Source organism: Aegilops tauschii, chromosome 3, assembly GCF_002575655.3.
Source record: "Aegilops tauschii subsp. strangulata cultivar AL8/78 chromosome 3, Aet v6.0, whole genome shotgun sequence".
Taxonomy (NCBI): Eukaryota; Viridiplantae; Streptophyta; class Magnoliopsida; order Poales; family Poaceae; genus Aegilops; species Aegilops tauschii.
The window spans coordinates 582,240,067-582,255,615 of NC_053037.3; the positions used below are offsets into that span (position 1 = coordinate 582,240,067).

Sequence of the window (15,549 nt, forward strand, 5' to 3'; positions counted from 1 at the left end):
AACTCATCTAACATTATCTAATTCTTATATAATCTAACATTTTGACATTAAACATTTGTGTGTGTGTGTGTGTGTGTGTGTGTGTGTTTGTGTGTGCTTGTGTGTGCTTATGTGCACAGGAGGCCGCCGACGAGCGGCAGGGGGCCGGCCGGGGCACGCGATCGATCTTACAGCAGGGGGGGGGGCGGCGACGACGACGACGGGGGCGGCGACGACGGTGACGGGGGCGGCGACGATGGCGACGGGGGTGGCGCGGGGGCGGCGACGATGGCGACGGGGGTGGCGCGGGGGCGGCGACGGGGCCGGGAGGCGGCGCGACGGGGGCGGCGACGACATACGGCGACGGGGGCGGCGCACGGACGGGGGCGGCGACGACGGCGACGGGGACGGTGACGGGGGCGATGACGACGGCGACGGGGGCAGTGACAGGGGCGGCGCGGGGACGGGCGCGACGAAGATGAAGATGATAACTGAAAATTTTCATAAGTGTTGTTTATATAGGAGAGGCCTTTAGTACCGGTTGGAGACAGGAACCGATGCTAAATGTTAAATTTGGCCAGGCGAAGCGGCGGGAAGCGACCCCCTTTAGTACCGGTTCATGGCCCCACCCAGTACTAAAGACCCACCCTTTAGTACCGGTTCGTGGCCACGCACCGGTACTAAAGGGGGTGCGCTCCCGTTCCGTGGTGCTCATTGTTTAGTCCCACCTCGCCGAGCGAAGGGCAGCCGCACTGGTTTATAAACCCAGCCGCGGCTGCTCCTTCGAGCTCCTATATAATGCAGGCCTCTGGGCCTAACTGTGCCACGCTGCTCTGTGAGCCTGGTGGGCCATATGGGCCTGCATAAGCACGCCCAAGGGCGAGCAGGCCCACTGGGCAGCGCGGAAATAATATTTTTCATATAACTTTTTTCTTTTGTGGTTTATATATTTTCTTCTATTTATTTGTGAGTAGTTTTTTGCTGTATTTATAGTTTCTTACGTTTAATTTTAGCGTGTTTTAGCATTATATTTATATTTGTAGTGATTTTTCAGTTCATTTTGTAGTGCTTTTCACTTTCACAGTGATTTAGCTCTGAAAACAAATCAGTAAATGCATTGAAAATAGCAAATTATGTCAGAAAGGGCTGAAAGTTTATGACGTGGATTTGAATTGTGCATCTGAACGCAAAAAAACTCTAGAGTTGTACTAAGTTATTAAAATATTGAATAGCCGGTGTAACAGATGAGTTTTCGTCCGAAACCCTGATACTTCGAAAGAGATTGTCAAGTTTGTACACGAAGTGCATCCAGTTTTTGCCGTAACCCTCTCTACTTTTTTGCACATGCTATGCGGGTGACATGATGATACCTTGCCAAGTTTCAACCTTTTCAGAGTTCATTTTGTAGTGCTTTTCACTTTCACGGTGATTTAGCTCTGAAAACAAATCAGTAAATGCATCGAAAATAGCAAATTATGTCAGAAAGGGTTGAAAGTTTATGACGTGGATTTGAATTGTGCATCTGGACGCAAAAAAGTCCGGAGTTGTACTAAGTTATTAAAATATTGAATAGCCGGTGTAACAGATGAGTTTTCGTCCGAAACCCTGATACTTCGAAAGAGATTGTCCAGTTTGTACACGAAGTGCATCCAGTTTTTGCCGTAACCCTCTCTACTTTTTTGCACATGCTATGCCGGTGAAATGATGATACCTTGCCAAGTTTCAACCTTTTGAATGTTCATTTTGTAGTGCTTTTCACTTTCACGGTGATTTAGCTCTCAAAACAAATCAGTAAATGCATCGAAAATACCAAATTATGTCAGAAAGGGTTCAAAGTTTATGACGTGGATTTGAATTGTGCATCTGAACGCAAAAAAAGTCCGGAGTTGTACTAAGTTATTAAAATATTGAATAGCCGGTGTAACAGATGAGTTTTTGTCCGAAACCCTGATACTTCGAAAGAGATTGTGCAGTTTGTACACGAAGTGCATCCAGTTTTTGCCGTAACCCTCTCTACTTTTTTGCACATGCTATGCGGGTGGAATGATGATACCTTGCCAAGTTTCAACCTTTTCAGAGTTCATTTTGTAGTGCTTTTCACTTTCACGGTGATTTAGCTATGAAAACAAATCAGTAAATGCATCAAAAATAGCAAATTATGTCAGAAAGGGTTGAAAGTTGATAACGTGGATTTGAATTGTGCATCTAAACACAAAAAAAGTCCGGAGTTGTACTAAGTTATTAAAATATTGAATAGCCGGTGTAACAGATGAGTTTTCGTCCGAAACCCTGATACTTCGAAAGAGATTGTCCAGTTTGTACACGAAGTGCATCCAGTTTTTGCCGTAACCCTCTCTACTTTTTTGCACATGCTATGCGGGTGAAATGATGATACCTTGCCAAGACCTTTTCAGAGTTCATTTTGTAGTGCTTTTCACTTTCACGGTGATTTAGCTCTAAAAACAAATCAGTAAATGCATCGAAAATAGCAAATTATGTCAGAAAGGGTTGAAAGTTTATGACATGGATTTGAATTGTGCATCTGAACGCAAAAAAAGTCCGGAGTTGTACTAAGTTATTAAAATATTGAATAGCCGGTGTAACAGATGAGTTTTCGTCCGAAACCCTGATACTTCGAAAGAGATTGTCCAGTTTGTACACGAAGTGCATCCAGTTTTTGCCGTAACCCTCTCTACTTTTTTGCACATGCTATGCCGGTGAAATGATGATACCTTGCCAAGTTTCAACCTTTTGAATGTTCATTTTGTAGTGCTTTTCACTTTCACGGTGATTTAGCTCTGAAAACAAATCAGTAAATGCATCGAAAATAGCAAATTATGTCAGAAAGGGTTCAAAGTTTATGACGTGGATTTGAATTGTGCATCTGAACGCAAAAAAAGTCCGGAGTTGTACTAAGTTATTAAAATATTGAATAGCCGGTGTAACAGATGAGTTTTCGTCCGAAACCCTGATACTTCGAAAGAGATTGTCCAGTTTGTACACGAAGTGCATCCAGTTTTTGCCGTAACCCTCTCTACTTTTTTGCACATGCTATGCCGGTGAAATGATGATACCTTGCCAAGTTTCAACCTTTTCAATGTTCCTTTTGTAGTGCTTTTCACTTTCACGGTGATTTAGCTCTCAAAACAAATCAGTAAATGCATCGAAAATACCAAATTATGTCAGAAAGGGTTCAAAGTTTATGACGTGGATTTGAATTGTGCATCTGAACGCAAAAAAAGTCCGGAGTTGTACTAAGTTATTAAAATATTGAATAGCCGGTGTAACAGATGAGTTTTCGTCCGAAACCCTGATACTTCGAAAGAGATTGTCCAGTTTGTACACGAAGTGCATCCAGTTTTTGCCGTAACCCTCTCTACTTTTTTGCACATGCTATGCCGGTGAAATGATGATACCTTGCCAAGTTTCAACCTTTTCAATGTTCATTTTGTAGTGCTTTTCACTTTCACGGTGATTTAGCTCTCAAAACAAATCAGTAAATGCATCAAAAATACCAAATTATGTCAGAAAGGGTTCAAAGTTTATGACGTGGATTTGAATTGTGCATATGAACGCAAAAAAGTGCGGAGTTGTACTAAGTTATTAAAATATTGAATAACCGGTGTAACAGATGAGTTTTCGTCCGAAACCCTGATACTTCGAAAGAGATTGTCCCGTTTGTACACGAAGTGCATCCAGTTTTTGCCGTAACCCTCTCTACTTTTTTGCACATGCTATGCGGGTGAAATGATGATACCTTGCCAAGTATCGACCTTTTCAGAGTTCATTTTGTAGTGCTTTTCACTTTCACGGTGGTTTAGCTCTGAAAACAAATCAGTAAATGCATCGAAAATAGCAAATTATGTCACAAAGGGTTAAAAGTTGATGACGTGGATTTGAATTGTGCATCTGAACGCAAAAAAGTCTGGAGTTGTACTAAGTTATTAGAATATTAAATAGCCGGTGTAACAGATGAGTTTTTGTCCGAAACCCTGATACTTCAAAAGAGATTGTCCAGTTTGTACACGAAGTGCATCCAGTTTTTGCCGTAACCCTCTCTACTTTTTTGCACATGCTATGCGGGTGAAATGATGATACATTGCCAAGTTTCAACCTTTTCAGAGTTCATTTTGTAGTGCTTTTCACTTTCACGGTGATTTAGCTCTGAAAACAAATCAGTAAATGCATCGAAAATAGCAAATTATGTCAGAAAGGGTTAAAAGTTGATGACATGGATTTGAATTGTGCATCTGAACGCAAAAAAGTCCGGAGTTGTACTAAGTTATTAAAATATTGAATAGCCGGTGTAACAGATGAGTTTTCGTCCGAAACCCTGATACTTCGTAAGAGATTGTCCAGTTCGAACCGGCTCTTGTGTAAACATGTAAAATTATACATAAAAATACATTGATCAGTACCGCCTTTCAACCAAAACGCGCTACTGCTACAGAGAAATACATCAAAAATACATTGATCATCAATGATCTTTTTGTGTACTATCTGAATTGTCAATATGAGTCCTCTCCGGTAGGAACCGGAGAAGACTCATATTACGGCCACAAATTCTACACATAGAGTTCAATGAAGACCAAGTGGTTGTGATAGTTTGAGAAGTAACATATTTAAGGTGGTAAAAACTCTGTTAGCGGAGCGAGGTGGGACTAAAAAACGTTGTCAACTATGAACCTCTAGTACCGGTTTGTGGCACGAACCGGTACTAAAGGTGTTGGTGGGCCCCCAGCCTGACCACAGCCTGCAACAGCCACTTTAGTAACAGTTTGTGGCACGAACCTGTACTAAAGGGTCGCCATGAACCGGTACTAATGATCTCCCGCCCCCTAGCCGTTTGGACCGGCATTAATGATCACATTGGTGCCAGTTTTGTTACAAATCGGGACTATTGTGCTTCACATTAGGCCCTTTTTCTACTAGTGGTATGATGGGCGGGCCTTCCCCTAAAACCATACTCACAGGTAGGGCGCACACACACACACACACACACACATATATATATATAGTTATATAGTTATATATAACTTTTTGCACAGGTTTGCGTGCTCTGATGGGAAATGCTCTTCTTTTGTACATATCAATGCAGAGCTATGGAGATTGCAATCAAAAAAACTTATCCTGAAACTATCCACCGATGGTGCAAATGGCATGGCCTGAAGAAGGCGAAAGAAACACTAGGACCACTGTACACGAAGAGTGATTTTCAAGCAGGATTTCACAAAGTTGTGAACCACATGTTAACTGAAGAAGAGTTTGAGACAGCTTGGGAAGCTCTGCTTGATAAATACAGTTTGCGGAGTCATACATTTATGACCCAAATATATGAGACGAGGCACAAATGGGCAAAGCCATTTTTCCGAGGAGTGTTTTGCGCAAAAATGACAAGTACACATAGGAGTGAGAGTGCAAACCATATGCTGAAATCGTACATGCCCCCTCAAGCCCAATGCATGTTTTCGTCAAGCAGTACATGAAGCTACAATTTGACCGCGAGCGTGATGAAAGCTATGAGGAGAAGAGGACCATGATTGTGAGTACCTTCCCCTGCCACAATAAAATTGAATGATGCTTACAAAAAAATGATTAGCATGCCAGTGAGGTCGTGAACTGATAGGCACATTGCTATTGCTTTTTTTGTGGCAGGGCGGCGATGTTAGGCGGATTAACCTTGCAAGAGCGGCATGCCAGCAAGGTGTATACCAGGAACATGTTTGAGGAATTTGGCTGCCTACTGTTTGAAGGAACCGCATACAATTTCACTGAGGTTGAAAAGATGAGGAAATACATCACAACTCACAATAATGCCGAAAAAAGAGAGAAGTGGAGCAGGGTTGAGTATGAGGTGACCATAAACGAAGACAAAACAGTATTCACTTGTGAGAGTGCGGTTAGTTTGAGCACACAGGAATGCTTTGCAGCCATGCGTTGAGGGTGAGTTACCTTAAACATTCCCCCTGCGGAGAAAAAATTCGGTGAAGGGAAGAGCTATCGCTAACATTGTTTTTTGGCATGTAGGTAGGTCATGGAGATTCTCCATCTAGAAGAGATCCCTAAGCACCACATCCTGAAACGCTGGACAAGAGATGCGAGGGATATACTACCAGACCACCTGGCCCAGTACCAAAAGGACAGATCACATAATTTGTCATTCACATGCAGACATACAACACTGTACTTCAAGGCCGTTAAAGTCATGTGGATGGGTGATACAAGTGCTGCATGCTATGAACACATTCATGCCGACCTTGACTCTCTGTTACAGAGTGGTGCACCTCTGGCAGAGAAGAGAGATGGTTTGGCTTTCGAGGGTCGTGTCGTTGCAAATGAAGATGCTAGGCTGTCTGCCAATGGCCACCAGGCATTTGTTGATCATGACGCTGACCAGGTGTCTCTCTATTGAAGACTAATAAATATTAACTTTTCTAGTTGTCTCGTTTTCCATATAGATATGATCAAGTACATTGGTGATATAAGGAGTGCTTTTGACTCAAATTTCTTACAAGATATTTTAATTTCAGAATTGTATGTCAGAATATTGGTACTTCTATGAATAAAAGAGGCTATGATCCTTTCAATTAAGATTCTTTTGTTTCTATATTAATGTGGATGTTAATATTGAAATATTGGATGCTGCATAAAGTGATTATTGAAGGAATGTTATAATATAAGTGGTTCTGAAGGATATGAAAGTGTGAAGAGAGTGGTCCGTAATGATACTTTGGCCAACATGGTAACATTATTAGCGACGACAAAAGTGGTCGTTATTGCCTTGGGATCGACACACCATGCCACCATTATTAGCGACGACAAAAGTGGTCGTTATTGCCTTGGGATCGACGACGACACACCATCCCGTCGTTATAAGAATAACGACCACGAAATGTACGTGGTCTTTATACTTTTAACGATGGAGACTAGTACGACTAGCAGATTGTGGTCGTTATTGACCTTTAGCGACCACAATCCAAGCTTTAACGACCACATATATCATCGTTAAAAACCGTTTTCCTAGTAGTGAACTCACCTGATGTGATGTGATACATCCTTTTTCATCTTTTCTTCCTTCTTATTTTATTTTTTCTTGTTCCGTTTTTCTTTTTTGAACGAATGCATAATCTTTTTTTAATCACAACCGGTGAACATTTTTTAAATCTATGAATTTCTTTTCAAACACGGGTGATTTTTTTTCCAAAATTGATAAACTTTATTAATTCGTGATTTTTTTAAAAATGCGTGAACCTTTTTGAAAATTTATGAACTTTCTTTTATAAAAATTGATGAACTTATATCAATCCGAGAATTGCTTTTCAAAATTCGTCGATCTTTTGTCAAATGGTGAACTTTTTTTAAATCAAAATCAATGAATTTGTTTTAAAATCCGTGGACTTATTTTTTTCTAAATTTGGTGAATTTTTTGTCAAATTCATGAACTTTTTACAAAATTGGTGAACTTTTTTCAAATTTTGTGAACTATTTTCGAAATTAATGAACTGGTTCCAAAGTTGATGAACTTTTCATATTTCTTTTTCAAAAATCGATGTACTACAACAGCGATGGAAACATAATTCATACATGCAGGATGGTCATTCCTATATGACAATCGTTAGCCTCAAATCTTCACTGAGAGCGAGCAACCTGTCGCTTCCACTTGGGCTGGCCCACGATTCGCTTCGCTCCTGCTTCTTCGTTGCGGGATCTTTGAGGAAAGGTTCCGGTTTTGGGAACCTACTGGAAGGTTCCTGGCCTGTTTTGGGAACCTTCTAGAAGGTTCCCTGAACCGGTTTTTCCTTATTTAACCAGGTTTTATTCTATTTTTAATTTCATTTTTCTTTTTCTTTTCTTTTTCTCTGCTTATTTCTTTCTTTTCTTTTCTCTATTTTTTTTCTTTTTTGCTGTTTTTCATTTTGTACTATATAAAAGGTCCACTGTGTATTAAAAAAAATGTACATCATGTATTAAAAGAAATATTCACCTCATATTATTAAAAAATGTTCGTCGTATATTAAGAAATTGTTCACCTTGCATTTTAAACTTGTTCAGCCTATATTAAGAAATTGTTCAACGTATACTACAAAATGTTCATTGTGTATTTTGAAAATTGTTCATCGTATATTAAGAGATTTTTCAACATATACTACAAAATTTTCATTGTGTATTTTGAAAACTTGTTTACCGTATGTCACACAATGTTCAATGTGTTCTTACAAATTGTTCGGCATTTATTACATAAATGTTCAATGTACATTAAAAATTGTTCAGACTATATAAAAAATTGTTCATGTTTTCATTTTTTCACTTTTTTTCAAATTTGTTCGTGTTTTAGAAGTTGTTCGAATTTTGAAAAAAACCCGTGTTTTTGAAGAAATTTGTTCTCGTGAGGGTTCCACCTCTATTGCTATTATAAGCATTTGCGCTGCGTTTTGGCAAAGCAGAGTGGCTAGCTCAACCGGTTACCAACTGTAGTTTGTGGCGTGCGGGCGGGAGTTAGAGTCCAGGCCCCTACTTTATTCCCTCAAGGTTTTATATTCAGCTCTTCAGCGAAGGCTCTTCTGTTTGCCACTCGCGAGTGTCCAATAGGACCTCTCATGCAGGATAAGCATCTGAAAAGTTCCAGCGACCAACTATAATAGAGATCGGATGAAAAACCGTGCAAACATGTAGCGAGTAACTGGGCTTTCTAGATGCAGCCCAGACTCAAGGTTTTACATTCAGTGTCTGCAAATGGGCCAGCCCGTTTTGCGCGCTCTTCAGCGAAGGCTCTTCTGTTTGCCACTCGCGAGTGTCCAATAGGACCTCTCATGCAGGATAAGCATCTGAAAAGTTCCAGCGACCAACTATATAGAGATCGGATGAAAAACCGTGCAAACATGTAGCGAGTAACTGGGCTTTCTAGATGCAGCCCAGACTCAAGGTTTTACATTCAGTGTCTGCAAATGGGCCGGCCCATTTTGCGCGCACTTCAGCGAAGGCTCTTCTGTTTGCCACTCGCGAGTGTCCAATAGGACCTCTCATGCAGGATAAGCATCTGAAAAGTTCCAGCGACCAACTACAATAGAGATCAGATGAAAAACCGTGCAAACAGTGTAGCGAGTAATTGGGCTTTCTAGATGTAGCCCAGACCCAAGCTACGTAGGCGCCCAGACTCCGAGAGCAAGTAATTAACGAGCGTTCCTTCGAAAGCCTCGCAACGATCAGCGCCCGTTTTGCGCGCTCTCAGCGATTCACCACGTGTCGCGCTCTGGGCGCTTCCTCTGGATTTCTTTTTTTTTTAATTTTTCCGCACGCGTTTTCGGCTTTTTAAACGGTTTTTTCTATGTTTTGGTTTCCCAACGGTCTTCCCTAGCTTTTCGACCAGAAAAAAAAATTGCGGAAAAATTGGTTTTTCCCCTTTCACGAGAGTCACGGTTTTGTTTCCGCGAGAGGCACGGTTGTGCTTTCGCGAGAGGCACGGCCGTGCCTCTTAGAAAAAAACGCGTTTTCTGTTTTTTTTTTCTTTCGCGAGAGGCACGGTTTTGCTTTCACGAGAGGCACGGTTGTGCTTTCGCGAGAGTCACGGCCGTGCCTCTTGGAAACGAAAAAAAACGTTTTCTGTTTTTTTTCTTTCGCGAGAGTCACGGCCGTGCCTCCTCGGAAACGAAAAAACGCGTTTTTGTTTTTTTTCTTTCGCGAGAGTCACGGTTTTGCTTCCGTGAGAGGCACGGTTGTGATTTCATCAGAGGCATGGGCGTGCCTCTTTCGGAAAGGGAAAAACCCGTGCTCCCGGTTCGTTTTTTGCCGTCCGGTTTTTTCGTGAAAAAAGTTCATCAAAACCTATCAACATGGATCTAGTTTTGAAGATCTCGACGCGAGGAATCCAACGACGAAAGCGGTTCGAGATTTGGATGCACGGTTTAAGAGATAAAACATTTTGAATAAACGGGTCTACGAAAAAAGGGAAACTCCCAGGTTGCGACAAGTGGCGCCCATGTAGCGCGCCACTTGTCACAACTTGGGGAATTGAAATGATCTTCACAACGAGTACTCCTTAACTAGTGATTTCGTCAAACTCCTGACCAAAGGAGCCGATTATGGGGGGCTCCTATTGGGCGCTTCAGGCGCCCGAACCCTAGCGCTCGCTGCGGCCTCCAGTTGGGCCGGGCCCATGAATCGCGCTCAGCAGCAAGAAAAAAGGAAAAAGATAGCTCCAGGTCTCGAACACACGACCTTCGAGTTCGCGTACGAGTCCACTAGCCACTCGACCTATCATGCAGCTGGAGATTCCTAACAGCGGCAAACGTATAATAGATAAAGTCGCCGCGCTATTCTATTTCATAGAATTTTTTTGGAAAAAGATCGTGACATTGAAATAGTTCATGGATTTTGAAAAATGTTCTTCATTTTGGAGAAATTTTGAAAACCCTGAAAAAAGTTCATTGGTTTTCAAAAAAGGTTCATCAAATTTGAAAAAACGTTTATTGGTTTTGAAAAACGTTCATCAAAATTGAAAAAAAAGTTAACGGATTTTCAAATAATGTTCATCGAACATGAAAATAGTTCACTGAATTTGGAAAAAAGTTCATCGAATTTGAAAAAAAAATCATCGAACATGAAGGTAGATTTGACAAAGCTCTTAGATAGGAACAGAGGACATGACATAGCAGCGGAAGAACACGACCATTGGATAACTTCTGCTATCGGTTGTCCAGTTCATTTCATTAGCACTTTGACTTGAGGGCGGGGAAGTGAAGGACGCTCAGTGTGCGAAAATAAAACACAGCTTTGTGTGTAAAAGATGTACTTATGGATTTTCAGTGTAACTGGTGTTTCTGTTCACACTTAAGAATGGCCTAATTTTACAATTCAAGTTAAGCAATCATTATCTATAATGAATCAGTTTTCTGAATTTTGTGTCACTCTTATTTAGAACAGTCTTCGTGAGTATATTCGAGTTATGAATGTAGGGTTGTTTCTCTGGTGGGTCAGCTCTCATGGCCGCAAAATGAAAATATAATTAAATTACTCTTATAGTATAAACTGTGAATGATGACCTGCAAATCCCCAAGCAAAATAGACAATGCAAAAATCAAATGATAATACATATTTCTTGTGTACTTTCTATTTTTTCCTCATGTTAGTTCAGATGTGATTAAGGTGATGTGTCGGTTTAATCATACAAAGATGGAATTTGGTGAACATATTGCATGCACATGATGCAGAATTATATCTTTCCTAGAAACACATTAAAAAAAACAAGTTCACATTTACAGAGCAGACATCAGCGCTGTGAGGTTTGAAAAATAGTCTTATTGCCAAGGACAAAACTATTGGATATGAGAAAGTCGAGGTGGTTACTGCAAAAGTCAAGTTTTACAGCTAACTAGTATCAGTGGGGTTTTCATGAAATGTACACTAAGTGGTCTGAGATGGCTCCACTAGAATCTGTACCATCCAGAGGTTCTCATCAGATGCAGTGTATTTTGAAGAAATCAAGCAAGCAGGGAGACACAACGGTTAACTTAATTTTTTGAGAAAAACACATGTAACTTTATTTATTCTCAAAACCATTACAGGTACATTGCTTTGGATCCAAGATTCAAGAAATTACAAAGTAACTCTCACAACTAAGAATTACAATAAAATCTCTTGAAAACATTTTCTCTGCAACTGGATCGGAGCAACGCTACTGCTACTCGTTTCACATGCACAGACTCAATTACCAATAAAGGTGCCTGAAAGGCCCTTGAGCCAGCCATCCAAAAAGATGGGAAGCCGCGAGCGATGATTGTGCTTGGGCCAGGGATGATCCCCTAGAAGTGCAGGTCGCTGAATCACAAAAACTTCATCAAAATGTCGTTGAAAGATTCCAACTCCACACAGATCTAACCAACAACAGCAACATGACACAATAACATAAACTCGTAAGATTCAAAAAATCGATTCTGTGAGGACATCAAACTCTCTGTCTTCATGGCACCGCCACAAAGAACTAGAGTAAACGGTGTGCCTGGTCATGCCTTCTTGAGGGATATCGCCAGCATTGATCGTGGGCTTTTGGTATGTTCCTCTTGCAAGCTGCCTTCCCTGCTCCAGCGTCGCTCCAAGGTCCTCACAAATTCATCCATGACTTCTCCAAAATGAAGGACTATTATCGGCTCAAATATGGCTCTGGTCACACTAGCAAACCTGCTTGGGACCACAAGTGTGCTTTCCAGACCGACAAAAGGATTGTTCGCCAGCATCTCAGTGATTGAAAACGAACCTTCATCTTGGATGATCTCCCTCAGCTCTTTGTTGGAAGGTTCATACACAGGCAAATAGAAAGAGTCAAACTTTGCTTTGTCGATTACACCCTGTCAAAAGCATACCAAAAGATTTGAGGTCAAATACTCAGCGTTGGTTATTAAATTATAAAAATGCAATGCTAGAAAATATTGTACCTCTGAGACCATGACGCTTAGAATCTGAGCTACGAATTCGCAGAGGTGAGAGAATTCGGGGGTGACTACATCAGAATCCCTCCCTACAAGGGAAACAACCATCCAGCCTCCTGGGATCATTTCTTTGGCCCTCAGCTCAAGGAAACGTGTAAAATCTTTTCTGAACTACTGTGCATAAGCTTGAAGGACCATAGGACGCCTTTCAAGCCTTGTATGCTCATCAATGTCATACGCTGGGATCTGGTTCCTTGTTAGATCTTCAGGAGCCTGTAGAGATGAGGTTCTGCTTACAAAACCAACTAGAAAAGCAATGGATCAATCCAACGAGCAGTTCTAAACGCACACCTTGGAGAGCCAATGCAGGCTGTTGGACGAGAAGACAAGATGCAAGGAACCACTAGTGAAGAGCCTCTCGTAAAACGACCCCGGTAAAACTCCGGTCATGACAATGGTATCGTTGCTGCTTTGACGTAGCGTGACCAGGTTCTACACCACCATGTTGAAGTCATTGTCAGGCAGGTCGTTGAGAAGCACAGACACTTCAGGAGGTGGCTGTAGGAGCTGGTGGCCGTGATTGTGGATGGCCTCGACGGCGATCGAGACTAGCGCTATCGCGTTTGGACCAGAGGAGCAGCCCAGGTCCGCAATCACCATCTTTGTGGGCAACAAGGTGCTAGTGCCGGGGCATAAATAAACGATGGCCGCTTCTATCAGGGGCTTCATCCTCTTCTGCTCACCATTCTGTAATCGAGGTGCAGTGTTCTTTATCAAATGTGGTCTTTATAATGTTCTCATTCTTCCTTAAATAGAATGTTGCCAACCGTGTTTGAAGAAATTCTTGACGGAATTATCGACGGAAGCTAGGTGCAAACAGCATAGTGAGTTAATCTGGAGGGCAAAATATATATACCTGAACAAAGGAATTGCGAGCATAGCTTGTTTCCCCTTGTTATTGATTCATATGCACCGTCAACATGGACGCCATTGCCAGCTTCTTGGAGCAGGATTAACCTCACCTCCAGATTAAAGCTTTGTGCAGGAACCAGATTCTAGTAGCTAGCCGGAAAGGAACTATATCTATGATCAGGATTCCATGATTTAGCAACGTTTAGCCCACGCTGGCTGCTTTTCCTACGTTGAATTCTGCTGCAGCGTTGCATCTCGGTACTCCCTCCATCCCGAAATATATGACGTATAAATTGAGTCAAAAAGTCAATACCTTTTTAGTTTGGCCGAACATATATGCAAAAATATAAATATACATAACACCAATATATCCATCATTAGTTATATTTTCATAATTTATTTTCAATATTATAATTATTGATATTTCCTTCTATATATTTTGTCAAACTTTGATTCCGTTTACTTTTGGACTCATTTTATATGCAAATACTCCATCCGTCCCATAATATAAGAACGTTTTTTACACTAGTGTAGTGTAGTGTAAGAAAAACGCTCTTTAAGTGACATTCGCGCAACAATGCGCGTATGAGTCAAAGGAATCATTTACTTGGTCTTTAGTTTTGTTTATAATGCAGTAAATAAACAGTGAGAAAAAACTCCGAAAGTAAATAAACAATAAAAAACAAATTCAAATTTCCAGGCTCTTGGCCATTTATTTGTGCTGTCAAATAAGTATTTTGATTTGTCGTTCAGTTTATTATTATAAATTGTGCAGTTGAACCTGAGCCTGAACTTCCAGTGTACGTTCCACCCTTGATTTTTCACGCATTTTGGCTGTCGTCAATTATTGTGGTTCTGCAATTTCTCGTCTTCCACTGTTTTGGGTCAATGCATGCATACAACTTTTGCTCAATAAGACTGTTATATGAACACGTGCGACGTGTACTGCTGTGCTCCAAAGTCTCTCTGGATCCTATAAGCAATCGGAAATATTATGCCGCACGCTGCTACGACCAAAGGACACGTGAGTCGTAGGCTGTGGTACTATTGACTGCATGCTGGCTGACAATGTTCCAGTCCGGCTGCTTCGAAAGGTCACTCCCCGCTGCAGATCTTTACCAAGACAGATCGAGGTAACACGTACGTACGCCATATGCATCCAAGTGTTTCAATCCGTGGTGCCTACGCCATCTTCAATGCAGATCATCAAATTTTCGCCCACGAATATCCACGGACAAGACGGCCGGGCAAAGGCCATCCAACTGAAAGTCACCAATATCCGCACCAAAGTCGAACGAAAATTAGCAAGTTCAATACATTGCATGCAAACCGGATGGAATTTACAAGTTCGGAATAAACTAAAACTAAACTAAACTAAAACTAAGCATAGTAGTAGACGATGAACTCGTAGGCCTGGCCTCCCAGGCAGCCGGCACCACCGTCGTCGTTGCGACCACCGCCCACGTTGAGCCAGTGGCGGAAGGCCCCCCATGCATGACGACATCCATGTCAGGCCGCGGCGCTCTCGCAGGCAGACGCTTCAGTGCATCCTCGGTAGCATTGCGCCGCCTGTCGCCGGCTTCTTGGAGACGGATGGTACGCTCGGACTCTGCCAACCTCACTTGGAGGAGCTGGGTGTTTAGCTAGTGCCTGCGGCGGGCGTCCGACTCGACAGTGATCTTGAACCAATCAAGGACCCAAGCCTCTATGAGCACCCAGGCAGGCGCCACCTGGGTCTTGGCGAATGCCGCATTGCGCTATGCCGGTCGCACCTCCTTCTTCTCAACTTTGCATTTGGATGAAGACACACTGCCGACGCCGACGCCTTTGAGATAGTGGTGGAGGCGAGAGGGTTCGCCTCCGGCGAGGGCCCGATTGGCGACGCGGAAGGGACAGTGCCTCCTCCTTGACGTGGCATCCAATCTGAACGTCATGGTTGCTCAGAGGGGACGACGACGCGAGACCATGGTTGATCAACGACCTGCGCAACACCTCCTCCATCAGCTGCATGAACTAGTTCTCGGAGCGAGCATTGAGCAGTGGCACCTTCTGGTCCTTCACGCTGGACGCAGCTGTGGACAACAACAGGTCCGCGGCCGTGGGGGATGAAGGCAACAGCCTTTGTTATCAATATTTTCACATATATATTAACCACTATATCTGTTTGCTTATTGGTTCAGTAGTGCCGCAAAGTAATTTTAAGCAATACTTTATAGTCTAGCTAGTGCCATTTTTT

General features: G+C 42.1%; 1 protein-coding gene across 1 annotated transcript; it reads right to left on the bottom strand.

Moving 5' to 3' along the window:
- Positions 1-11,898: 11,898 nt before the first annotated feature.
- Positions 11,899-15,247, bottom strand: LOC109780470 (salicylate/benzoate carboxyl methyltransferase-like). The gene is made up of 4 exons (XM_073496005.1): positions 15,086-15,247; positions 12,753-12,893; positions 12,597-12,674; positions 11,899-12,320 (listed from the first exon to the last, which is right to left on the bottom strand). Exons 1-4 carry the CDS (start codon positions 15,245-15,247, stop codon positions 11,979-11,981), a joined length of 723 nt encoding a protein of 240 aa, XP_073352106.1. The 3' UTR covers positions 11,899-11,978.
- Between the last annotated feature and the right edge of the window lie 302 nt (positions 15,248-15,549).